The following is a 25610-nucleotide window of genomic DNA, read 5'->3' as shown; positions in this document are numbered from 1 at the left end:
ATTAGCCATAGCCAACAAACGGCTATCCAATAAGTGTTGGAAATGTAAGGAGCATGAAGGTTCTCTATTTCATATGTGGTGGACTTGTCGTAAGGCTAGAGACTTTTGGACCAAAATATGTACTGAGATGTCTTTGATACTTTGTTATAAGGTTGCAAAAAATCCAGAAATGTTGTTATTATCATTGCATTTGGAAGATGTTAATAGAAATGATAAGATATTGTTATATTATATGATATCAGCAGCTTAGAATAATATATGCTCAGTACTGGAAGAGAGAAGAAATACTTGAAATTGAAGAGTGGACAAGGAAATTGTTGCACATGGCTGAAATGGACAAACTAACAAGAAATTTGAAGGAGCAAGATCCAGAAGCATTTTTGGAAGATTGGAAAAAGTTGAAAAAATATGTGGAAAAGAAATGGGATGTTAAGGGACAATTATGGTCTTTCGAGGGGCTTTAAAGAAATTAAGTAAGATAAGATATAACTAAGATCTTTACTAATAGTACGAAAAGAATAGTATTAATATAGTAATAAGGTATTATTAACAATTGGGGGTTGGAGTGCTGTTGGAAGTCATTATTGAAAAGGGGAGAGGGGAGGGGGTGGGGAAATATATTCAGGGGTATTGAAATGGAGTGCATTTGTATTTGAATTTGATTATATATTGACCCATCCAATAAAAAATTATTAATAAAAAAAACTTGAGGGAAGCTGACAAGTGTCCAACCTGTGTCATTCGTCACTTGTAGTTTGGCTCTGAGAGTGGCTCTGTGTGATCTCTCACCCAAATCATGTGCTCTAAACCCAAATCACAATCATATCCAGTATTAGGTACTATTTTGCTGGTTGCTGCTATGGCTACAGATGGCAAAATCAGAGATTTAGTTACAGGGTTATGTGAAAGTCTCCAAGCTGCCCCTTTGGTGGTGTAGCAGGTACAACTGCTCTTTGCATCAGTAGCAACAATGGATTAGATTATTGTGCTTTGACAGATGAGATTGGCTCTTTTGCTCTTTGGACTGTATTAAATAGTGGGTTCAGACATGAGGTACTTCAACAGCTCTTTATTTAGCAGGAACACAACACACACTGACACACTGATCAGAAGCCCTCAATATATATACAGCAGCTCCACCCCCAGAATAACTGATAGCCAATGAGAATACATACTTTACAATACCCTCATTTGCATAAACTATATACAATGTATGAAGTAGGCAGGCCACTGATTGGTCTTTATTATAGAGGACCGATTGGCTGCTGCCTTGAGAAAGTAACCAGAGATATTGCAGGGATTATGGACCAATGAGAACGCAGGCATTGGGAGCCTTGACTGAACCTTAAGCTCCACACAGTATAGTGCATTACAATCAATACATTAAATACCTTAGAGGTCTTGCTTGGCCCAGTACACAACACACCTCCCCCCTTAGTTTGGAAAACCCTGTTGTTCGCAGGTATGCTGGGGAAGGTGAGCCAGAATACATTAGAGGCCCTGAGCCCAATACATCACAGACTGGATCCCATTTTCAAACCAACTCTGGGTTGGTTGACCTTTAATAAAAATTCTCTCTTTAGTCTATCTGTACTCAGGCCTGATTAAAATGCGATGCTAACGGAGGGGAAATCACTCTCTCATGCAGGAATTGGTTCTTCCAAAGCATCAATGGGGTTGCTACTAGAGACACCAACCTCCAGGTGAGGCCTGGAGATCTGGAATTACAACTGATCTCAGGAAGACAGAGGACAGTTCCTCTGAAGAAATGGCAGCTTCGGAGGGAGAATCTGTGGCAATATATCCTGCTGAGTTCCCTCCCCCCCCCCACACGATCCATAGCCTCCCTGGGCTCTGTCCCCAAACCTCCAGCAATATCTCAACCCAGAGTTGGTAACTTTACTTGCTACCCATGCAAAACTTCATCACTATATTGCCTTACATATTATCTGTTGCTTTAACTATGTACTCTTGTGTACCACCTGTGCTCCATGTTGTTTAATGTCAGTCCTGGAACTGATTATGTTCTTCTTCAGTATTTTTTCTACTCTGTATTGGATTCTTGCTAATACTATGTCTTTTAAACTTGCATCTTGTTTACTCTCTGGCATTGTTTATGGAAATATCCTTGATACTGTATTGAAATGTACTTGATACTGATTGTACTAATCTCATACTGTGTAATCCGCCTCGAGTCTCAGTGAGAAAGGCGGAATATAAATAAATAAATAAATAAATAAATAAATAGATAGATAGCTGTGCATGGTGAGATTAAACTTGGGTCAAGGATGCCCCGGAGCTGCTTTGCATTGGGCAGGTATCTAGTTTGAATAAAACACAGTTTGACTGCCAAGAATTCTTGGGAGACTGTTCTTGTCTTGGCCAGGGTCACATTTAAATCAAGCCATATAACTTTCCTCTCAGGCTTTCTCTTCATTCACTTGACAAATGGCTCTCTCTCTGGCTAGCATTGTGTTGGGTTTTAAGTAGCAGAGTAAATTAGTGCACAGTAGAATATAAGAACAGACTCCAGGGCTTAGCTCTAGAAAATATCTTAACATATTAGGGTACATTGATGAGAAAATAAAGAATAGCTGTCTCTCTACATCTTGGTGGTCAGACTAGAACTCAATACTGTCTGAAGACTTAAGGCTAAGACCTGGCTGAGAATTGAACTGAACAAAGAGCAATAAACCTTTAGTATAAGTTGCTAGTTAATTGCCCCCCCAATAAACGAATTGCCCAATAGATGATCCTAGATCTCTTCATTAAGCATAAAGACTCCCCTTTCTATAGTTGGAACCTTAACTGGACAGCTAAGTGGAGCTATGCAAACTAGTTGACTAACTAAATAAACAGAACAATTTAACTCTTTCATGACTGATCATAGGACACAAGATCCCAACATGTTGTTATGAGGAGTGGATTTTCTTTTTCTGAATTCACTTTTTAAAATATGTAGCCATTTATTCACCTTAAAGGTAAAGGTAACGGTAGTCCCCTGTGCAAGCACCAAGTCATTACTGATGTTTTCTTGTCAGACTTTTTACAGGGTGGTTTGTCATTACCTTATTTGCTTTCAAAAGAAAGATTTCTCTTTCATTTCTCTTTGTCCTTTTCTGTTATATTTTTATGTACTTTTTTATAATTTCTGGCCTTGCAGAGGTTTTTGATGTTACACACAATTTATTGCAATTGTTTACTATGGGGAGAACCATATTAAACAATGGTAAATCTGTTTCCAGTCTGTTTTCTTGAAGCACTGCTGCCTTGCTTGGCCACACACCCCACCTCTATACAGTCGTTCCTTCCCAGCCATCTCTTATCCCAGGTGAAGATAGTAACCTGGCAGTGGTTATTCATTAATGAGTAAAAGGCTTTCTGGGCATGCTTAGAGGTGCACATTTCAAAAAGGCAAGCAGCCAGAGGACGGCTTGTAATTAATTCTTGAAAACAGAGACTAGGGTTAGTGAAATTTGGTGTCCATTTTTCTACCAACCCCTACCTAATGGCCCCACCTCCTCCTGAGCTTAATTCCTCTCTGCAAAGAGATAATTTTGCCCTTCAAAGGATGATTTGTGTATTTCAGTGTTCTAAGAAAATAAATGGTGAAACAATATTTTGCCTTCTCAACAGCCACTAATGTAAGCAGTCAGCCCGGCCTCCTCCACCTGTTGTACAGCACTTTTTATACAGCTGCGTGTGATATTAAAAGTGGACAAGCCTCTGGAGTTTAAAATGGCTACTGTATGGCCACCAGGGAGCCTCTGACGTTGCTACATCTCGCCCGGGAGAACCAGGCATGCAAGGAATGCTGCTCTAGATTGCGGAATGACCACGGCTTGATTGGATTTACTGCCACCTCCAGCCCTACCGGTGCCCAGAGCAACAAAGGACTCACAGAGTCACCCCCCACTTAGCACATTCCTTTCCCTCCTTCCGTGATGAGATCTCCCATCCATGATTGAGGAGCTAATAAAATGGCATTCATAAGTATAGATAGTCATTCCTGGCACAATGTACCCCCTCTCTAAAAACACTTAACCTAGCTCCGGTGTACTTCATCAGAGAAACTGTCCTTTTTGTGCAGTGCTAGAACGAGTTTTGCATTTGCTTTCACACCCCCTGGCAGCTATCCATCAAGGCAATCAAGTCCTTTGTTAAACCCAGGAACTGACCATTGGAGTCTTTGTCCGAACTGCTAGGAGAACTCTCCTCCACCTCAGGGCACATTTTACCTATAAAGGTTGAGCCCTGGCCTCATTCAAATCATGCAAGCTTCAAGGATGCTGCTCCCTTAGTGTCTCTTCCCTAAGCCTCTCTTCCTTTGAATATGTTTCCAGATCCACAAGTGCTGTTCCCTTGAGGTTTGCTCTAAGCCGCTTGCCTTGCTGAGGACGCTGGACATTTGAAGCCTCTCTCTCTCTCCTCACTGCGGACTGGACCCCCTTCTCCAGGATAGGTAGATATATTTATTCCCTCTCGCTATCCCCAATTTCTGGCTACATTCCCTAGGACTCTGTGTGTGTGTGTGTGTGTGTGTGTGTGTGTGTGTGTGTGTGTGTGTGTGTGTAATTATTTTCCCCAGTAATTGGTGTGTATGTGCATGAAGTTCTTGTGTTCAATAAAAGTTATTGTTTCATATTAGGCACCAGACTCACTTGTTCTATTGTGGGAAGGTGATACAAAGGTGTTAGATCCCAGTTACTCCCTCTTGTATAGCCGTCTTCCTTGTTAGCTAATTCCCCCATAAATCATATTTATTGCAAGAAGACCACTTCAGGTAACACTAATGAGAGACTCCAAGATTTCAGACTTGAACAGTATCCCCCCTTCAACTTAATACCTTCTAGAAAAGGGATGCTAGACCTGCCTTTGGCAATCCTGGGAGCTTGCATGGACAAGGAATGGGGAGAGCGACATTGAACAATGTGGCCATGACAATTCCTGATGAAGACCTGGAAGTGACGTCACCACACCGACCCATGGTCTAGGAATTCTTTACCATAGAGATTCTCTGTGGAGGAATTCCGAGACAGTCATTCAATATCGTGATGTCACATCCAGATATTCACTTGGAAGTGACATCGCCACGTTGTGCAACCTCAATCCGCTCCCATTTCCCTCCTGACATTCCATTCAGTGAGCACAGAGGGATGTGGAAAGCGAGGAGGAGTTCGCTTGCCCTCAATGGCTACCTGGCAACTGTATGCTGGAGGGATGAATATTTTAATAATACTAGTGGGGGACTTTTGGGAGCATCTCACTTTCCCATCTGCCACCATGTCCTCTTTCCCTTCTCTTCCCTCCATAGCCTCTTCCCTTTTCTTGCTTCCTTCAGTCCTTCCCACCCTCTTTTGTCTGCCCCCATCTTCACCTCCCAGGTGGCCTCTCCCCTACAGCCCAGTTACATGATGGAGAATCCACAAGATTCTTAATTTAGTTCATTTACATACTCTCTTTCTCCGTGGTGGGAACTCAAAGCATCATTCTCCTTGCTTCCATATTATCCTCACACCTCACAACCACCCTGAGAAGTAGGTTAGGCTGTGTGTTATGTGCCATCAAGTCAACTCTGACCAATGGCAATCCTATGAAGGAAACGTGGCTTCTTTTATTGGGTAAAACTACATAGAGTTGTGCCCAAAAGCTACAAGCAACCCGTGATGGGTCTACATCACTTTTGGGCACACAAGGAGTGGGAACGTGGCTTCTTTTATTGAGTCCAGCCATCTTGTTTTAGGCCTTCCTCTTTTCCTACTGCCTTCCACTCTTCCTAGCATTATTGACTTTTCCAGAGAATCTTGTCTTCTCATGATGTGACTCAAAGAACAATAGCCTACGTTTTGTCATTTTAGCTTCTAGGGAGGATTCAGGCTTGATTTGATCTAGAACCCACTTATTTGCCCATGGTATCTGCAAAACTCTCCTCCAGCATCACATTTTCAAATAAGGATTAATTTCTGCTCTAATCAAGCTGAATTGTACCTTTCTGGTCTGATACCCTCCCTTGTAACCGCCCACCCATCTTTGGCTGGGATATAAGGCCTCAGGGATCCCCATTCCTACTCCTGTCTGAAGAAGGGAGCTCTGATTCTCGAAAGTTTACACTCTGGGAATCAGGTTGGTCTCTGAGGTGCCACTGGACTCAAATCTTGCTATTCTGAACATATCACTGCTTGGGGAAGAGAAACTGCATTCTGGTTTCTCAGCAGCCATAACTTTAATAACATGAAGAGCGCTCAAATTCCAACCTTGCGCAACAGCCCCTGAGAAAGGAGGTTTTCACAAGTTCTCAGCAGGGACTCTGCCCAAGTCCTGGATCTATTGCAGCTTTCTCAAAAGCAACATCAGGCTCACAAAAGCACAGAATGGTATGAAAACATTTTAGGATTACCCCCATCTACAACCCTCCACATCCCCCCTCCCAAAACACGCCATACACAGACATGTTGCATTAAGATTTTTATTTGATTGAATGCCCTTTAGCACCTGAAGAAAAGAAAAATGGTATCTGAATGACCCACCATGACAGTATTTTTGAGGCAATGATCATTTCATCCCTCCAATAAGAGCCTATTACAAATTGACACACTTGCTATACCTGTTTCTTGATTTATTGAGGTGGTTTTTATGGCACCTCTTGAGAATCTCACTTGAGATGGCTCATGAGTAAAAGAAGAAAGAGGGGACATCTGGAACCCAGCCAGCCTCAGAAATTAGGTAACATTTAGATTGTTTCCAGTAGGTGGCCAAGTTGGTCTGCAGTAGAACAGCAGGATTGGAGTCTGGTGGCACTTTAGAGACCAACAAGATTTTCAGGGTTTCAGCTTTCGAGAGTCAGAGCTCCCTACTGAAGAAAGGAGCTTTGACTCGCAAAAGCGTATAACCTGAATATCTTGTTGAGTTCTAAGGTGCCACCGGACTCAAATTCTGCTGTTCCAGCATTTAGATTGGATCACAAGGCATGGCATGGTTGCCAGGTTTGTGTGGTCTTGGATAGCATATTAGAAAGAGGATTTTTCCAAGTGCTGTAAGATAGCTGTAATTTATGCAAATCAACAAATATATGTCGTGAAAGCAGTAGTTAGCTTGAAAAAGCTTCCCCGTCCTTCTCTCTCAGGCTACACAGGCTGGAGAAAGGTCACATCATTTTTAAGAGTGGAAAGTGGCATGATAGGAACAGCATTGCCAGTGGGGCAGACAGTAAAAAGGCCCTGCAGAATACATGAGCAGAGATGACGGAGGTATTGTTGCTTCAGCAGGCCTCATTTCTCTCACTAGCATACCACGGTCAACTCTCAGCAGAAAACTCAGTGATGGGAAAGCCGATTTGCAGCTTTTGGCCTAGTAACAAGAACTGCTAAAAAGGTCCACTCTCTTCTTTTTAAACAGCCTTTCGAGGTCCTGCTCCAGCTGCCGCAGTGTGCGCTCTGTGACTGGAGGTATCACGCCAGGCGGTATATCCCAGTTGTTGTCTGCAATGACCCCCCAGGACTTCCTTCTGTTTTTATCAATCTCACAGCAGGCGGCAGACCAGACGTGACTGGGGTAATTGACCCGGCCTCCTGCGATGAAAGTATCCCCAGGTACCACTCCAGTGATGACGTAGATTTTATTGCATCCAAACTGATTCTTCTTCGTCGCCATTGTTTGCGTTTCATATTCCGCCCATGACCTTTGGTTGAGTCTGCTGAACTGCGGCACAATGTTAGTCAAAGTGAACGTGGCGGCTTTGCTGACATCATCGGCTTGATGGACCACGGGGTTCAAGTGGCCTTTGTCTAGAGGGTAAGGAACACCTGCGTAGTCATTGAACGTGGCCTGGCTTGCTTTAATCTCTGCCACTGGAATGGTTGTCTCTCGCTCATCTTCCATGTTTGTACGGTATCTTCTATCTGCAAGCTGAAAATCAGGAGAAAAAGTGCTAATTTATCTCAGGATAGAGGCCACCCCCACCCCCCAGATTTGAATCTTGCACACCAAAACGAGGTCCTCCAACTTCTGCTTCCCAACTCTACACTGTCCCCTCCTCTCTCTGGCCCTTCAGGTATTTCATTCCTTTGGCTCACCTCAGTCCCTGAAAAATACCGTGTTCATTTTTATTGTTGTTGTTCAACTCAAAACCTTCTAGATATTTTATAAGATGTTGTGGTTTTTCAGGTCTGTAAGCTGTGTCACCACTGTAAGCTGTGTAGCAGAGCTGGGCCTTTTCTACAATGCTGGTCACAACAATTACCATTTTTGAAGTTATTTTGTTCACTGACACAGTCTTATGCATGGGGTATAATACTAGAACTTGGGGATATACAATGAAGCCGATGGGCAATAGGCTCAGGATGGGCGAAAGGAAATGTTTCTTCACCCAATGAGCTATTAAATTGTGGAATCCACTGCCGGTGAATATAAATGCCCTCAATGATGGATGTCTTGAAGCGGGCATTAAACAGATTGATGGAGGAGACGTCCATCAATTGCTACTCTCTCAGGCAACAGACTAGACATGGGCATGAACAGCATTACGAACACAAAAAAAGCCCACAAACAGCCTGTTCGGCTGTTCGCGAACAAGCTGTTTGTGAGGCCCCATTCTAAACGCTGCAAGCCTCATTCGTTGCTGTTCGTCAAGCCAGACAGTCTGGCACCTTCAATCAATTCCTATGGCAACTCAGGCAGGGATTGTCTGAACTCTGTCTGAACTCCTGCTGTTACCCTGGAAACCTAAGCCAGTTTAGCTTGATAGGCAGGTCTTCCTTTCAAGTGTGGAGCTCCAAATTTGTGACAAGGAAGCAAAGAGCAGGGAGGAGGGGAGGTCCCAGCTCTGGTTTTGCAGACAGTGAGGAAGAGACAGTTGCTGTTGGCATTTTGAGAGAGAGACAGGGAGAGTGCATTGGAGCTTGAATTTTCTTTGTGTGTGGTGGGATAGGGATCTACCCCTTCCAGGGCTGCTGCCAGGCTCTGGGGCCAAGCTCTTATTTATTATTGGTACATTTCCTGCTGCCTGCTCAGGTAGGGTCTCTGGGAGTGGTGCAGTAGGGATCTTGATGGCTGGAGGAGAGCCTGCTGGCCCCCACGAACAACAAACAAAGAACATGTTCGTGACAGGATCATGTTCGTCAGTGTTCGTTGTTTGTTGTTCATGGATGGCAACGAACAACAAACAACATGTTTGGGTTTTTTTCTGTTCATGCCCATGTCTACAACAGACCTCTAAATAACAGTGGTATGAGGCAGCATCAGGGGAAGGCCTAGGCCTCCATGCCTTGTGTCTTAGCCCTCCAGGGCAACTGGTTGGCCACTGTGAGAAACAAGATACTGGACTCGATGAACCACTGGTTTGATCCAGCAGGGCTCTTCTTATGTTCTCAGAAGTCCTGATAACACCCCTTAAAGTCGCCTGCATTATTCCTCCAATATGGCAGCTGAGAGAAAAGCTAACTCCACATTGTGGTTTTGGAGCTGAGGGGAGATTTTAGGCACTAACGTCCTAGCTCACTGCTCACACCAGCTACACCAGTGCCATGTTTAAGAACAGAAGAAGAGTTGAGTTGGATCAGAGCAAAGGCCCATCTAGTCCTGCATTCTGTTCACACAGTGACTGACCAGCGGCCTCTAGGAAGCCCCCAAGCAGGGCGGGGCAGAAGCCTAATCAATCAATCAATCCTCCCGCTCAGTGCTCCCCAGCAACTGATATAACTGCCTCTGGTACTGGAGGGAGTAGATATCCATCATGACTAGTAATAATTAACAAAGGTTTAACGAAATTGGTTTCTGACACTGATTAAGCCCCTTGGTTTTGTTTCTTTGCTTTGTAGTACTACAAAATGGTACATAATTCAAAAAGAAAGACAAGGTATGCATTTTCCAAAATAAAATGAAAGACTGGGGAATTGGACCACCACTTTCACATTGGCCTTACAGTCCCCCCCCCCCTTTTTAGCTATGCTGGGTTCCCATGTACAGACATTAAGCGCTGTATGCCAGATCTCAGCAGTCCTGGTGACAGAATTTTAATCCCAAAGACCCTGCCTCTTTCAGAAAATTATCAAAGACCAAAGAGGCCTGCTGTTCCCGGATCAAGTACTTGAGAAGTCCTCTTACCTGAGGCTCTATCATCCAGTCTACTGCTCTCTCTCCTGGTCTGGGATTGTAAATATAAGCAGAGTATATTGGAATGCGTTTGGTCCTGTCGTACATCGTGGCAAAGACATACTTGTTCTGGTATCTCTGGCAAATCCGGGCTGGGTTGAATGGCTTCAGAGCATCGCTAGGGAACTTCTTCTTGAAGAAGAAGCCGCTGCATTTATTAAAGCTCTGCACCACCTCGCTGTCCCCGGGAATGAGAAATGATGCAGAAATGAGGAAGAGGAGAGGCAGCAACATTGTGAAGCTGTTGAATGCACGGAACACCGAAGGCTGGTGTAGATGGAGGCACTTTGCACCTGCAAAGAAGATATCGTGTTATTAGACCTGAAATGGAAGGAATAGGAACACCTTTGAAGGGATCCCAGCAGAGACATGTGTAAACAAACGGGAGCTGTCTACAAGACTTTTAACCACCCTTGGGAAGGGTTGAAGTCTATTTAACCTTCCACAAACTCTTTTAGCACACTTCAGATTCCTTAGGTTCTTTGTTTTTCTTTTCTAACCAAGTAGAAGTCTCCACACTTGCCTCCTAATATCTGCAAGGAGAAATTCAGAGGCAGCTGAAAGAGGTGGAATCTAGCCTTCCCCTCCCTCTGATCAATGTTGCGGCTACCCTCTTCTGTTCCTTTCCTGAATCTAAGACTTTCTTTAGGAAAAAAATCCTTGCCTGTTTTGGCTCCCTCCTGGAAGGCTTGTCCAGTAACCCATTTTTATTACCCATTTTTATTACCGGTGTTAAGCCATCAGAATCAGCAAGGAGTGAAATGAAACTACATTGTCCTCCATTTCCTTCCAGTACAAGACAACAGAGGTGTTCCCAAAGGGAAAATATACTAGAATACCCAAAAGGCTTCCCAGGGAATGAAATCCCCAATGAACAACCATTAATGGAAATTCATGTATGAAGAATGTTCCAATCAGTAATTCAGTACAAAAATATTTATATAGGAATTAACCAATCATTAATATAAGGATTAACCAAATACCCATCATACATAACAACAGTGAATTAAACATCCGACCGTGATGCTAGCAAGTGTCTCTCAGAGTAACATAATTCCAGCCTCTGGGTCAATGAAAATTGACATGAATATAAGTCTTCAAAACAGGTGACTGTGCCAGATCCACAGTAATTTTCTTCTGAAGGTGGTTCTCTTTCAAAAGCAACAAAGGAAACAATGACTGCAAGGAAACGTTGTCCTTCTCCCAACAGGTGAGTAAGAACGCGTATTCCGAAACGAATTCTCCTCTGAAAATGCTTATTCTCTTAGAGTCAAGCTACAAGTGATGAATTACACTTGCCTGGCAAGTGAACAGACTCACGTGTATTCCTCCCTGTTCACTTGCCCTCCACTTGCGCTCCACAAGTGGAGGGCTCTCAGTAACCTTTTTCTCTTAGTACTAGGTGGAACTACAAAGATGTGACAAGGACCCAGATGGGTCCCCCTGCCCTTTTCAGTTACATTCTACGTGACAATAGAGGGTATGGTTGCCAAATCCAGGGGCAAATCCACACGCCCTTGGCGCATCCCGGCGTTGCGCTAAATGTTTGCTAAACACCTGGAAGTATAGCGATTTCAGAAATCACACTAGAAAGACGCTATACTTCCAGGTGTTTAGCGAACATTTAGCGCAACGCCGGGATGCTCCAAGGGCGTGTGGATTTGCCCCAGGTTGGGAAATAACTGTTAATTTTGGGGTACAGCCTGAGGAGGGCAGGGTTTGGGGAAAGAAGGGACCTCAACAGTGTATAACATCAAAGAATCCACCCTCCAAAGCTGTCATTTCCTACAGGGGAACTGATCTCCATAGCCTGGAGATCAGTTCTAATTCCAGGAGCTCTTAAGACAAACCTACCCTAAGCGACTGATATTCAGAGGAGCCTTCCCTTTCAAAATGGAGGGTCCCATTAGCCACCATGGCTAGAATCCATCTGTGGACATGTCCTCCATGAATGGCCAACCCCCTTTTAAAGATGTCTAATCTTCTGGTCATCACAGCGTCCTGTGGCGGTGGGTTCCACAAGCTGCTTCTGTGCTCTGAGAAATACTTTGTTTTGCCTGCCCTAGCAAATGTGTTCACTAAAGTTTGCCCACCCAGGGTTCAGAACACAATTTGGTGTGTTCTGGGAATTCCCTGCTGTAACTTTGGGCCAAGCTACAAGTGACAAATAACACTTGAACAGCAAGTGGATTGAGTGGAGGGCAAGTGAACAGGGAGAAATACACTTGCCATTCAAGTGTCATTCGTCACTTGTAGCTTGGCCCTAAGTCTCAAACTGCATTCACTCCGCCCACACTCTCAGTCATCAACCAATCATATCCCTCACTCATCCCTCTCTTTCACCCCCACTTGTTTTCACCTATATCACACCAAGCATTTAAAGACACATGTACCCATTTACTTAAAATCATTACAGTAATGTATGCCAATAGCAGGCCCCATTCCCAGTATAGGACCAACAGAAGCAATTGATCTGCTCAGCCTTGTGCAGGCCAGGGCAGAATCGTGAGCAGAATGGCAACAGAGAGGGTAGCCGAAACTGGACGGACCAGTGCAATGGTCCTGATTCCAGCCCTGCTCACCGTTGCCATGACAATCAAGAGCCCACCCCCAAAGTACAACCCGGGTGTTCCCGATCAGAATCGGCCCTCAGCTCCCAATCAGGTGAAAAACTTTCCAGAGCAGCCCTGTCCTCTCACAACCCAGCCACCTGCATAGGATGAGTATCACCCAGTGATCTGGGCCCAGCTTAGAAATACTAGGGTAGACATGACCCAGAACGATAAGAAGCCCACTTCAGTGCTAGCTACAGCCCTCTTAGAGTCCATGAGGGAAAAACAAGCCTGTAGTTAACTTGCTTTAGTTGACGACCCTTTCCCTATTCCTCTTTTCTTACCCCGCCTCTCCCTCCTCCTCTTCTCTCCTGTCCAGAGACCTCCATCCTAGTGGCCTCTCCATTTAAGTAAAATAACAACAACAACAACAACATTCTATTTATATACCACCCTTCAGGATGACTTAACACCCACTCAGAGTGGTTTACAAAGTATGTCATGATTATCCCCACAATAATCACCCTGTGAGGTGGCAAAATCAAAAAGAGTCCAGTAGCACCTTTAAGACTAACCATGCCATACAATTTTATTGTAGCATAAGCTTTCGAGAATCACGTTCTCTTCGTCAGATGCATGGAGGGCAGAAGGAAACTGGCCAAATATAGAGGAGGAGAGGGGGGGAAGGAGGAGAGGGGGGATGTAAACAACTCCTTTGCTATGGAGACATCCCCCCTCTCCTCCTTCCCCCCTTCCCCCCCTCCCCTCCTCTATATTTAGCCAGTTTCCTTCTGCCCTCCATGCATCTGACGAAGAGAACGTGATTCTCGAAAGCTTATGCTACAATAAAATTGGTTAGTCTTAAAGGTGCTACTGGACTCTTTTTGATTTTGCTACTACAAACTAACACGGCTAACTCCTCTGGACCTGTGAGGTGGGTGGGGCTGAGAGAGCTCTGAGAGAGCTGTGACTGACCCAAGGTCACCCAGCTGGCTTCAAGTGGAGCAGTGGGAAATCAAACCCAGGTCTCCAGATTAGAGTCCCGTGTTCTTAACCGCTATACCAAACTGGCTCTCGTCATACGACTAAGGCCATTTTCACATGCCTGTAACCTCCGGAAAATCGTGCAAAACCCACAGCACGATGGCGTCTTCATAGTGCATTTCCAATCAGGATCCCATTTAATGGCATGATTTTGGCCATCATCGTGACATTAAACGGGATCATGATGGGAAATCGGTGTATGAAGACACCATCATGCCATGAATTTTGTGCGATTTTCCAGAGGGTTTGCAGGCATGTGAAAACGGCCCATGTTGTATTTCCTTCATTGTGGAGAGTGGCAGGGCTTTTTTTCTGGGAAAAGAGGTGGTGGAACTCAGGACCGCACAATGATGGCACTTTGGGTCAGCTGGAACAATGGGGGATTTTTTTAAAGTTTAAATTGCCCTTGGCAAAAATGGTCACATGGCCGGTGGCCCTGTCCCCTGATCTCCAGACAGAGGGGAGTTTAGATTGCCCTCCACACCGCTGCGCAGAGGACAATCTAAACTCCCCTCAGTCTGGAGATCAGGGGACAGGGCCACCGGCCATGTGACCATTTTCAAGAGGTGCTAGAACTCCTTTCCACCACGTTCCCACTGAAGAAAAGCCCTGAAGAGGGGAATTATTGGCAGTGAGACCCTCTCCTCTCTCTGAGGGCAGGTTATCATCTGAAATATCATAAATGTAATGCACTGCCTGGCCCCAAGTGACTCAGAATGGATGCCAGCCAGAGACAAATCTGGAACAGTGTGGGGAAGAGCGGCTGCCAGCTAACAACCTCCCCCGCCCCCCGCACTCAAGAGATAGGTTGTTATTTTAGGACAAAGGGTCTCCCAAGAACCAATTGTCTCACCTTGAATTAATCTCGTTTACACCCAGCTGCCCTTCCCCTGACCCAGTTACCCTACACTATTCACCAAATCATTCGATGCTGTTAGAAATTAGCAGAGTTGGTGCAAAGATTACGCATTGGAATTAATTAGAACAGACACACACTCCAGTGTAGCTCTGTAAGAATATTTTACTAAAGGATACATTTACTAAAGGTTACATTGAAGGAAAATAAGAAATTGCTAAACTGACTACATCTTGTATTGTCGAAGGCTTTCACGGCCGGAGAACGATGGTTGTTGTGGGTTTTTCGGGCTGTATTGCCGTGATCTGTGACACTGAGAGATCTCTGTCTTTTGGTGCTACACCTCTGAAGATGCCAGCCACAGCAACTGGCGAAACGTCAGGAACTACAATGCCAAGACCACAGCAATACAGCCCGGAAAACCCACAACAACCAATGACTACATCTTGCTAGAAAAGCTAGTGAGAGAGAGTGAGAAAGCAAAGGAGACAAAGAGCCATAAAACTTCAGTATATAGCATCACTTATTTGCACCCCGCTCCAATAAACACGTTGCCCAATAGAAAACCCTAATTCTACTTCATTAAGACCAGGGCTCATTTCGAGGGGGAATGTGCAGCAACACAGTTCCGGCAGTTCTTCAAAGAGGTCACATGTCAGGTTGCCCCGCTCACCTACCTCTCGGCCATTTTGGGCCCATTTCAGCCTGGATTGGAGCCAAAACGGCCTGGATCGGGCCTCTGACAGGTGGTGGATCACTCTCCCACTCAGCAGCAGCCCAATCCTGACCATTCTGGGCCCTTTTGTGGCCATTTTCAACCCCTTTTTGCCATTTTGGGCCCAATTTTGGTCCTGAATGGCCAGGATTGGGTCCAAATCAGCCAGGATAGGTGATGTCAGGGGGTGTGGCATATGCAAATCAGTTATGCTAATGACACACTTGATATCAAGGGGTGTGGCATATGCTAATAAGTTACGCTAATGCCTCCAGCTCTTTTTCTATGTAATGACCCCTGATTAAGACTAGTGACTCCCCTTTCCTTGGCGGGAATCCTTATTCGAGGCCTAGGGGGATATGAATGAAGTAGAACAAATAAATAAAAATAAATGCGTGGAAACTCATTTCCTGATTGCAAGGAACCTGTAGTTCTGTAAGGATGTTTCCATATGGAGGAACATTGTGCATTCATTGAGGCTGTGAATGCAACAGATGTCCACACGGGAGGACATTCTTCTTTTCCCACCACCACTGGAATATGTTTCATGGCTTTTTTACAGGGTTGGTTATAGGTAAATGACTATAGTGCTCTGATGCTATAGCAATATAGCAATCGCTATAGTGTTCTGATGCGATAGCAATATAGCAATCACTATAGTGCGCTGATGCAATAGCAATATAGCAATCACTATAGTGCGCTGATGCAATAGCAATATAACAATCGCTATAGTGTTCTGATGCTATAGCAAACTACTGATAAGCTAGCAAAAAGACTGGACTGCCCAGCTGGAGGGGAGAAATGGTAGGCATAACGGGAGAGCTGGGGAAATGGCACTGATGTGAGCGGGGAAGTGTCAAAATCCACACCTTCCCATCCACATAGCAACCAAACCTGCTTTGAGTATAGCCTTTCTGGAAAGATATAAACAGGTTTACTAAGAAATATAGTGAAGCAAGGGAAAGTTGGGAGGGTGGGCAATTGCTTGCCTATGTTGCATAGAAGTTCCTTCCTACCCCATACACAAAATCCCTCCTGCAGCTTGGTATGTGAGGCAGAGCTAAATCTCTATGTGGAAGTAAACCAAGTGATGTTTAGAGATATCTGAACAGAGAATTCTCAGCAAACTACAGGGGAAGCCACACTAAGTTTATACAGTCCAAATTTGAAGCACATTTCATGACTGAGTCACAGCCATACCATTCAAAATAGCTTCCTTGGTTCTTGTGTGATGGGCACCTACACATATCCAAGATTGCTGTTTGAACTAGCCCTGTAAGTAGAGTTGCCAACCCCCAGGTTAGGCCTGGAGCTCTCCTGGAATTACAACTGATCTCCTGGATACAGAGATCTGTTCCCCTGGAAGAAATGGCTGCTTTGGTAGGTGGACTCTTGCTGAAGTCTCTCTCATCGCTCTACCCTTCCGTCCCCAGGCTCTTACCCCAAATCTCCAGGAATTTCCCAACCCAGAGTTGACAATCCTACCAGTACGGATCCAAGCCAATTAAATAAGATTTCAGTTTTAAAACCATAAATCTAGTCATCAATGACTTACCGTGCCCTGTGAGCTGTTGGCAAGTTGATTCTAAGCTGTTACCTCAAAAACCTGCAAGTAAAATGCTACTGGGAGTACAGCTTAGAGGAACATTTATACCATTTGACTGATGGGGCGAGGACGTAGTCATGGTTTCATTTGGGTGTACTGAGCAATTCCATGGAACTGTGGTGGAGATTATAGAATATTTACTGAAGGACACCGAGAAGGAGCTTCACATTTCCAAGGAGCATCTGGTGTATATGTGAATTTATCTCCTGTATGATTTATGAGCAATGGCAAGTTTTGCTCCTCTAAGTGGCCTGTGCAGTTCTGTTGGTTTTCTGAGATATCAGAATGTTTACTTAAGGCCCCCTATCAGGCAATTCAGAACCCAAGGAACACTTGGTAGACATAGTAATGCCAATTACCCTTTGGCTGCTCCTTCAGTTAATCGTATGTGTTTGCCGTGGAACAATAAAAAATAGCCCAATAAAAAATACCCCAGGAGGAGGAAGTTTAACAATTGACCTAAATTGGTTTGTATATTTACAAGCATTCAGTTCTACCATCATCCCCCCCCCCATCCCTTTTATTTTTGGTGACTCCTTCACCAAAACCTTTTGATTAAACTTTTGAATTCTGGGCAAGGACCCTGATATGTATTGAATGGAATGGTGAAGAGCACAAGGCAAAGGGGAGGAACTGAACAGACAATTCTCAGAATGGAAAGAAATATATCATTCTCTGTCCTTTGAAGACCAATATTGTATACTAAGCTTGTACATTTCATTATAATTGTCCAGGGATGAGCTGCCCGCACTTCTCAGACTTACTGCAGCCCTGGCGCTTGGCGCCTGTGAAAGGCGTACTGCTGCCCCAGCAGGTAGAGGGCAGTGGATGGTGTGTGTGTGTGTGTGTGTGTGTGTGTGTGTGTGAGAGAGAGAGAGAGAGAGAGAGAGAGAGAGAGAGAGAGAGAGTGAGTGAGTGAGTGAGTGAGTGAGTGAGTGAGTGAGTGAGTGAGTGAGTGAGTGAGTGTGGAGGGGCACTGCTGCCCCCATGGCAGAAGCGGACAATAATGTTTTGATATGTGAACTCCATTTCAGAGAACTTTCAAGCCTCTTCTCTTGTAACACCTCTGCCTGGCTTTGTAAGCAATCGGCCTGGCCTCCGCCATCTTTAATAGCCATTTAATATGGCTACCTGTGATATGAAATCACAAGGCCCCTGGATTAAAATGGCAGTTTGTATTGCAGCCAGGGGAATTCCAGCTAGCAGTTGCTGAGTCCCATTCAGGAGACCCAGGCATGAATGGAATGCCACATGTAAATGCGGAGAGACCAGCGGTGATTCATTTTGCAGTCTCCCCAGCCCCTAAAGGAATCCAGCGCAACAAAGGTCTCGCAGAGTCACCTCACTTAACACATTCCTTTCCCTCCTTCCATGATGAGATCTCCTGTCCATGATTGAGAAGAAAACCAACTGGCATTCATAAGCATTTATAATTAATTCCTGGGAAAGTACATCCCCCAACTAAATTCATCAATTTAGCTCCGGTGCACTTCATTAACAAACTGCCCCTTTTGTGCAGTGCCAGGAGAGAGTTCGCATTCTCTTTCACACACCCTGGCAGCTAGCAATCAAGGTAATCAAACCTTTGTTATTCCCAGGAACTGACCATTGGGACCTTTGTTCCAACATCTAGGTGGACTCTCCCACCTAAGGGCACATTTTACCCTATAAGAGTAGTGCCCTGGCCCCATTCAAATCATGCACACTTATTGTATCCAAAGTGCTGCTCCGTTGGGGTTATTTCAAGCCTCTTGTTCTCCTGGCCGAGAATGCTGGCATTTGAAGGTACTCTCTTCTTCCGTGGACTGGGCTACCCTTCAGGATAGGTAGATATACTTTGCCCTCCCTCACTCTATTCCAACTTCTGACTAGCTTCCTAGGACTGTGTGTGTATGTAACCATTTTATTAATTATTCCTGTGTGTGCATGTGTTTTTCCTCTCAATAAAAGTTTGCTCTTTGAATTTAAATCACAAGCGTCATCTGCTATATTGGAAGGGACCCATAGAAATTGATGAAAAAGATCCCGTAGTTACTGCCTCTCGCATAGCCATTTTTCCTTGCTGCTAATTCCTCCCACAATTCTCTTATTGCAAGGAGACCAATTCAGGTAACAGCTTGCCCACACACCCCATTTAATATCTACATGGTTGTTCCTTCCTGGCAGTCTCTTATCTCACATCTCACTCTTTCTGGTAACCAAATAAAACAAACAATCCAGTAAGTCAACAATCCCATGGAGTCAGTAGATGTGTTTCTTGCTGCCCACTTTCTTCCAGGGAAGCCTTGGGGATAAAATCCAAAGTGATCTCATCCTGAGCAGGTAGGTATGAAATGGGGAGGAGGGAACCCTGAATGCATCAAGGGCCATTTCCACACACGTTGAATAATGCACTTTCAATGCACTTTAGCAATCCTTTGGAAGTGGATTTTTTGTTTCACGCATGGAAAAGCAGTTCCAAATGTTCGCTAAAGAGTATTGAAAGTGCATTATCCAACGTGTGTGGAAGCAGCTAAGGTGTGGCTTACCATCAACTGTATGGCTGAAGCAACATGTCTCACAGCTGAGAAACAAGACGATTCCAGTTGTAAAGGCTGGTGTTTATGAGAGAGGGAGAGAATGGAGAATTGTATGGTATAACAAGAGTCTTTTAGGAGATGATGGAAACCTAAACTCAATAGAAGAATTAAAAGAACAGGATATGAATATAGGCTGTTGGTTAAGAGCGCAAATTGAATCCAGATTTGCCAAAGACAAATCACAAGGATTCTACGTGGAATGGTGTCCCTTTGACAAATTGTTACTGGAAACAAATGAAAAATTAATTTAAAAACTTTACTCTTATATAAAACAATTGAAAATAGAAGATGAAATAGTAAAAGACTACATGGTAAAGTGGGAGCAAAACCTGGAGTATTGTATAGATCTAGAACAATGGCTACAGATATGGAAGACAAATATTAAAATAACAAAATCAGCCACATTTAAAGAAAACTTATACAAAATGTTCTACAGGTGGTATGTGACACCAGAAAAATTAGCAAAACTGTATCTGGAAATGTCCAACAAGTGTTAGAAATGCAAAGATATAACAGGTACATTCTTTCATACTTGGTGGTTGTGTAAAAAGGCGATGAAATATTGGGAAATGATACATGAACTATTGCAAGAGGCATTAGGCAAGACTATACCTTTTAACCTGATATGCTTCTACTAAATATTATACTGGAAGGGATGCATAGGGAAACAAGATATTTGATACTTCATATAATAACGGCAGCAAGAATAGTATACACCAGGCATTGGAAGAACACAGATATACCAACAAAAGAAGAACTGATAGAAAAAAATTTGGAGACTGCAGAATTGGATACGCTAACAGAATTAATAAAAGAAAAAAACAGACACGGTTGGAAACAAAGATAGATCCCCTTTAATAGGTGGATTGAATTAAAATACAAAATAAGAATTTAATTATAGTTTAGGAAGATAGGACCCAAAATAGCGAGAAAAGAAAATGATCATCAAAATTAAACAACGTAGACATAGAAATAATAGGCTAACGGTAATGAAAAGACTTCACAAATACAATTGAACTGTAGAGATGGAGTGTAATATATTGTAAAAATATGTATTAATCCTGTAGGATTTGTTTTGATCAGTTTCTAGGTTGATTTGGAATTAAACTTAATAAAGCATGTTATATTTTGTTTAAGAGTCTTCGGAGTCAAAGCTCCCTTCTTGGTATCTGAAGAAGTTAGCTTTGGCTCTTGAAAGCTCATACCCTGAAAATCTTGTTGGTCTCCAAGGTGCCACTGGACTCCAGTGTTACTGCCGTACGATAGACCAACACAGCAACCTACCTACACACTGGGGTTGCTGTTTTGGGGAAGGACATTGATGAATTGGGTCAAATTGAGGTAACCAAAGATTAAGTTCGAGGACTGCTATGCAAACTGAAAATGAATACATCTCCAAGTCCGCTGGCATACATACACCTCGTTGCCACAGGAGGTGGTGGCAGGTACAAGCATTGCCAGCTTCAAGAGGGGACTGGACAAATATATGGAGCAGAGGTCCATTAGTGGCTATTAGCCACAGGAGATAGATGGTATTCTCTTTGTGGGGAGGTGGTGCTCTGTTGTCTTGGTGCTGGAAGGAAGGCAGTGGGAGGGCTTCTGGTGTCCTGGCCTCACTGACAGTCCTTTAGATGGCACTGGATTTCTAGCCACTGTGTGTGACAGAATGTTGGACTGGATGGGCCACTGGCCTGATCCAACATGGCTTTGCTTATGTTCTTATGTTCTTATGTTCTTAGGATTCTCAAGGGAAACAGATGATACCGAACTGGATGATAAAAACCAAAGCAGATTGCGAAGAGCCACAGAAGGATTTATCCAAATTGGGCAAGTGGGCAACAACATGGCCAATGAAGGGGCAAATCCACACGCCCTTGGAGCATCCCGTCGTTGTGCTAAATGTTCGCTAAACACCCGGAAGTATAGCGTCTTTCTAGCGCGATTCGCGCTAGAAAGACGCTGTACTTCTGGGTGTTTAGCAAACATTTAGCACAACGCCGGGACACTCCGAGGGTGTGTGGATTTGCCCAAGTTGTCTGTGGGTAAGTGTAAAGTTGTGCACAATAGGACAAAAAAGCCCAACTTTAAATATATGCTGCGGCGTCTTGAGTCTTGCCTCGCTAATCTTTTGAAGTTCTTTGAAAAAGTGAACAAGCATGCAGATAATAGAGATTCTGTAGACATTATATATTTGAACTTTCAAAAGGCTTTTGACAAGGTTCCTCACCAAAGACTCCTGTGAAAGATTAGCAGTTCTGGGATAAGAGGACAGGTGCTCTGATGGATTAAAAATTGGTTGAACAACAGGAAGTAGAGAGTAGGAATAAATTGACAGTTCTCACAATGGAGGAAAGTAAGCAATGAGGTGCCGCAAGAATTGGTATTGGGGCCGGTGTTATTTAATTTGTTAATAAGTGATCTGGAACTTGGGGTAAACAGTGTAGTGGTCAAGTTTGCAGATGACACAAAACTTTTCAAGATGGTGAAAATCAAGGCCAACTGTAAAGAGCTCCAGCAGGATCATCACAAATTGGGCAAGCAGGCTTGGCAAATAAAGTTCATTGCAGACAATTGTAAGATGACGCACACTGGAACAAAAAATCCCAACTTCAAGTATATGCTAACGGGATCTGAACTTGCTGAAATGGAAAGAGACCTTGGGGTCATAGTGGACAGCTCAATGAAAGTGTCAATCCAGCGTGCTGCAGCAGGGGGGAAAGCAATCTCTGCAGGGGGATTGACAATAAAATGGCCAATATTATAATGCCCCTGTGTAGATTTATGGTGAATGATAGCTCTGTCAGTGGTTACCAGCCATGGTGGCTAAAAGGAACATCCCCATTAAAGCCAGTAAACCTCTGAATATCAGTACCATGAGGCAACTGCAAAGGAAGGATTCCGTCCCTGTGCCCTGGTGTCAACCCTCTGAGCTGAACCACACGATACGAATTACTCGAGACTGAGTGAGTGTCAGGAATCGCGTTTTACCTCAACTGCCCATGTCCAGGATTCCCTCGATAAGCACGCGTCCTGGTCCAGGCACCCGTCCAAAGTTTTTGGCTCCAGTGTAGCCACGATGGTGAGTGGACGTGGTCACGATCAGTGAGTCGGCCATGCAGAGTGTCCATTTTTCCTTTATCTTCCACTTCCCATCGGCAGCTCTTTCCACTGTGCTCTCTGAACATGGATTAAGCATGCGCAAAGTGGAGATGCATGATGGGATATCCTTCCCGTGTCTTGGAGGAATGCCAAGAAACCCCATGCCAACATGAGCATGGGTTCAATGGAGGTCCAGCAGTCCTGGCGCGTGTAGGTGAAAGCAACGTTGGAAAACGCGTAAGCGCATTTGCGTGTCATTCCCATGTAATTCGTATCGTGTGGTTCGGCTCTCTGTTGCACCTGATGGGCCACTGTGTGAGACAGGATGCTGGACTAGACAAACTCCTGCTCTCATCCCACTGGTCTTTTTTATATTCTGAACCCTGTGAGGTAGGTTAGGATGAGAGTGGCTTGCCCAAGATCACCCAAGATCACCAAGATCACCCAGATCATCCATGGCCATAGTGGGGATTCAAATGTGTATGTCCCACATGCTAGTCCAGCACTCTAACCACTACACTGCACTGTCTCACACAGAGTTTAAAAACCTTGGAGATCCTGCCAGGAGATGACGGAGGAGGTGTCATTTCTGGTGTTCCCACCCACCCTGCTATCATACCACAGTCAACACTAAGGACAAAAAGCTTAATGATGGCAAAGCACATTTTAAGTTTGGGGGCTAGTAACAAGAACTGTGGAAAAGGTCAATTTTGTTCTTGTTGTAGAGCCCAGCAAGCTTTAGCTCCAGTTCTCCCAGCGTGAGCTCCATGACTGTAGGTTCTCTAATGTCCCAGTCATTATCTGCAATGACCCCCCAGGACGTCCTGGCGTTGTTCTCAAGCACGCAGCAGGCTGCCGACCAGATGTGGCTGGGGTAATTGATCCTGCCATTGGCTAAGGTGTCTTTTCCAGGCACCACCCCTGTGATGACGTAGATTTTACTGCACCCAAACTGATTGTTCTTGTTCTTCATGGTTTTTGATTCATATTCTGCCCATGCCCCTTGGAGGAGATTGTTGGAAAGTGGTGCGACGTTCGTCAGGATAAAAGTAGCAGTTTTGCTGTCTTCGTCTGATTGATGGACTGTGGGGTTGAGTTGTCCTTGGAGGACGGATAATGGGGCACCTTCGTAGTCAGAAGAAGTGGCCTGGCTTGCAAAAATCTCTGATGCAGGAATACTGCTCTCCTCCTCAGCTTCCATGTTCTTACCATAGCTTCTGTTTGCAAGCTGCACAAATAAAAATGGTTAATTAAAAGTAATCCAACAGTGGAATCGGCTGCTTAGGGATGTGGTGGGCTCCCCCTCATTGCAGTCTTCAATGAGAGACTGGACGGATGCTTGTCTGGGATGCTTTAGGCTGTTCCTGCACTGGGCAGGAGTTGGACTAGATGGTCTGTAAGGCCCCTTTCAACTTTATGATTCTATGCTTATCAGGTCAAATACTCTGCTGGACCAAAACCAGGTCCTTGAAGTCCAGAAGGAGAACTTCTGCTGCACAGCCATCAAAGGAGGTCCAGGAAGCCTGACAACCTTCCCTATGGTCCTCCATGAATTTAATTCCTATGTAGGGTTGCCAGCCTCCAGGTAGTGGCTGGAGATCTCCTGGAATTACAATTGGTCTCCAAGCCACAGAGATTAGTTCACCTGGAGAAAATGGCTGCTTTTGAGGATAGACTCTATGAGATTATGCCATGTCAAGGTCCTTTCCCTCCCCAAACCCCACTTTCTCCAGGTTTCTCCAGGTTTCACCCTCCAGATCTCCAGGAATATCCCAAGTTGGAGCTGGCAACCCTATTCCTATGGTATCTCATAGCTCTCAGTTACCTTCTTGTGCATTTTAGTAAGAGGGCATTAACAACTGTGAATGAGCAATGCCTTGCTGTTGTGTTGCGTCAACATTTAGGAAAGATACTAAACAAGAGCTTCTTCAGCAAGTCAGGGTCCTGAGATTTTTTTCCTGTTCTCTTTAATTGCTGTCTTGGTGATGCCCTCAAAGGTTAAAAAGTAAGAATTTGGGGGGGGGGAGTTGAAACACCGTAAAACAACTAGCCAGACATCCAGGATGCTGGGATCAGTCAAGTATTTGTTTGTCCTCCCTTTTTGCTCATCAGTGTGGGAACAAAATCAAAAAGAGTCCAGTAGCACCTTTAAGACTAACCAATTTTATTGTAGCATAAGCTTTCGAGAATCAAGTTCTCTTCGTCAGATGCCAGGCATCTGACAAAGAGAACTTGATTCTCGAAAGCTTATGCTACAATAAAATTGGTTAGTCTTAAAGGTGCTACTGGACTCTTTTTGATTTTGCTACTACAGACTAACACGGCTAACTCCTCTGGATCTATGAGTGTGGGAACAAATGACACTGCCAGGTACAGCTAGGACTATACCACAACTGACTGTGAGGCTCTAGGGAGGCAGATGAAAAACATTTGGGCTCAAACAGTGCCCTTGTCTACTCTTCCTGTATGAAGAAGAGGGCTGCACACAAAGAGATGTGGAGAGAGAGAGAGATTTGTTTTCCGGGGCAACAACTTAAGCTTCCGTGATGAAGGACTTCTGGTGAGAGATGGGCTGCTCCTCATGCGGAGTGAGGAGAATGTTTTTGGTGGAAGCCCGGTGATGCTGATGAACAGAACAATCCTAGGCTGGTCTACTCAGAATCCTACTCATTTTATTCAAGGGGGCTTACTCCCAAGAAAGTATCCTTAGGAGTGCACTACAAGAGGCCTGTCAATTGAATGCTGTGGGGCTTGGAGACATAAGCCTGAAGGTGAGTGGAAAGTTAAATACTAAAGATACTTGTTTTCTACTAAACAAACTGCAGCTTGCCCTGGCATCTAACAATCTGCACAGTAAAATGACAGGAAAGATCTTGGCATACAAGAGTCGTGGCTGTCACTGCCTATGTGCCAATGGTCAGAGTATGAGGAAATAAGATAACATTTAACTCCTAGAACAAGAAGCTAAATACTAGAGCTTATGAGCTTCAACTGAGAGTTGGTAGGATGA

The 25610-nt window shown here is 44.3% G+C and overlaps 1 protein-coding gene across 1 annotated transcript; it reads right to left on the bottom strand.

Moving 5' to 3' along the window:
- Nucleotides 1-6942: 6942 nt before the first annotated feature.
- Nucleotides 6943-16912, bottom strand: LOC129336167 (endonuclease domain-containing 1 protein-like). The gene is made up of 3 exons (XM_054989203.1): nucleotides 16872-16912; nucleotides 10102-10442; nucleotides 6943-7905 (listed from the first exon to the last, which is right to left on the bottom strand). The coding sequence occupies exons 2-3, from the start codon at nucleotides 10381-10383 to the stop codon at nucleotides 7348-7350; spliced, it is 840 nt and encodes a 279-aa protein (XP_054845178.1). The 5' UTR covers nucleotides 10384-10442; nucleotides 16872-16912; the 3' UTR covers nucleotides 6943-7347.
- Between the last annotated feature and the right edge of the window lie 8698 nt (nucleotides 16913-25610).

This window comes from Eublepharis macularius, chromosome 9, assembly GCF_028583425.1.
Source record: "Eublepharis macularius isolate TG4126 chromosome 9, MPM_Emac_v1.0, whole genome shotgun sequence".
NCBI classification, from domain to species: domain Eukaryota; kingdom Metazoa; phylum Chordata; class Lepidosauria; order Squamata; family Eublepharidae; genus Eublepharis; species Eublepharis macularius.
The sequence above is the reverse complement of the archived record's forward strand: the minus strand, read 5'-3'. Positions and strand labels throughout refer to the sequence as shown.

Excerpts from the sequence above, each read along its gene's own strand:
- LOC129336167 (XM_054989203.1), bottom strand. The coding sequence starts at position 10,383 with ATGTTGCTGCCTCTCCTCTTCCTCATTTCTGCATCATTTCTCATTCCC. Across the intron at positions 7,906-10,101 it reads ACTGGATGATAGAGCCTCAG|CTTGCAGATAGAAGATACCG; the intron begins GTAAGAGGACTT and ends CCTGATTTTCAG.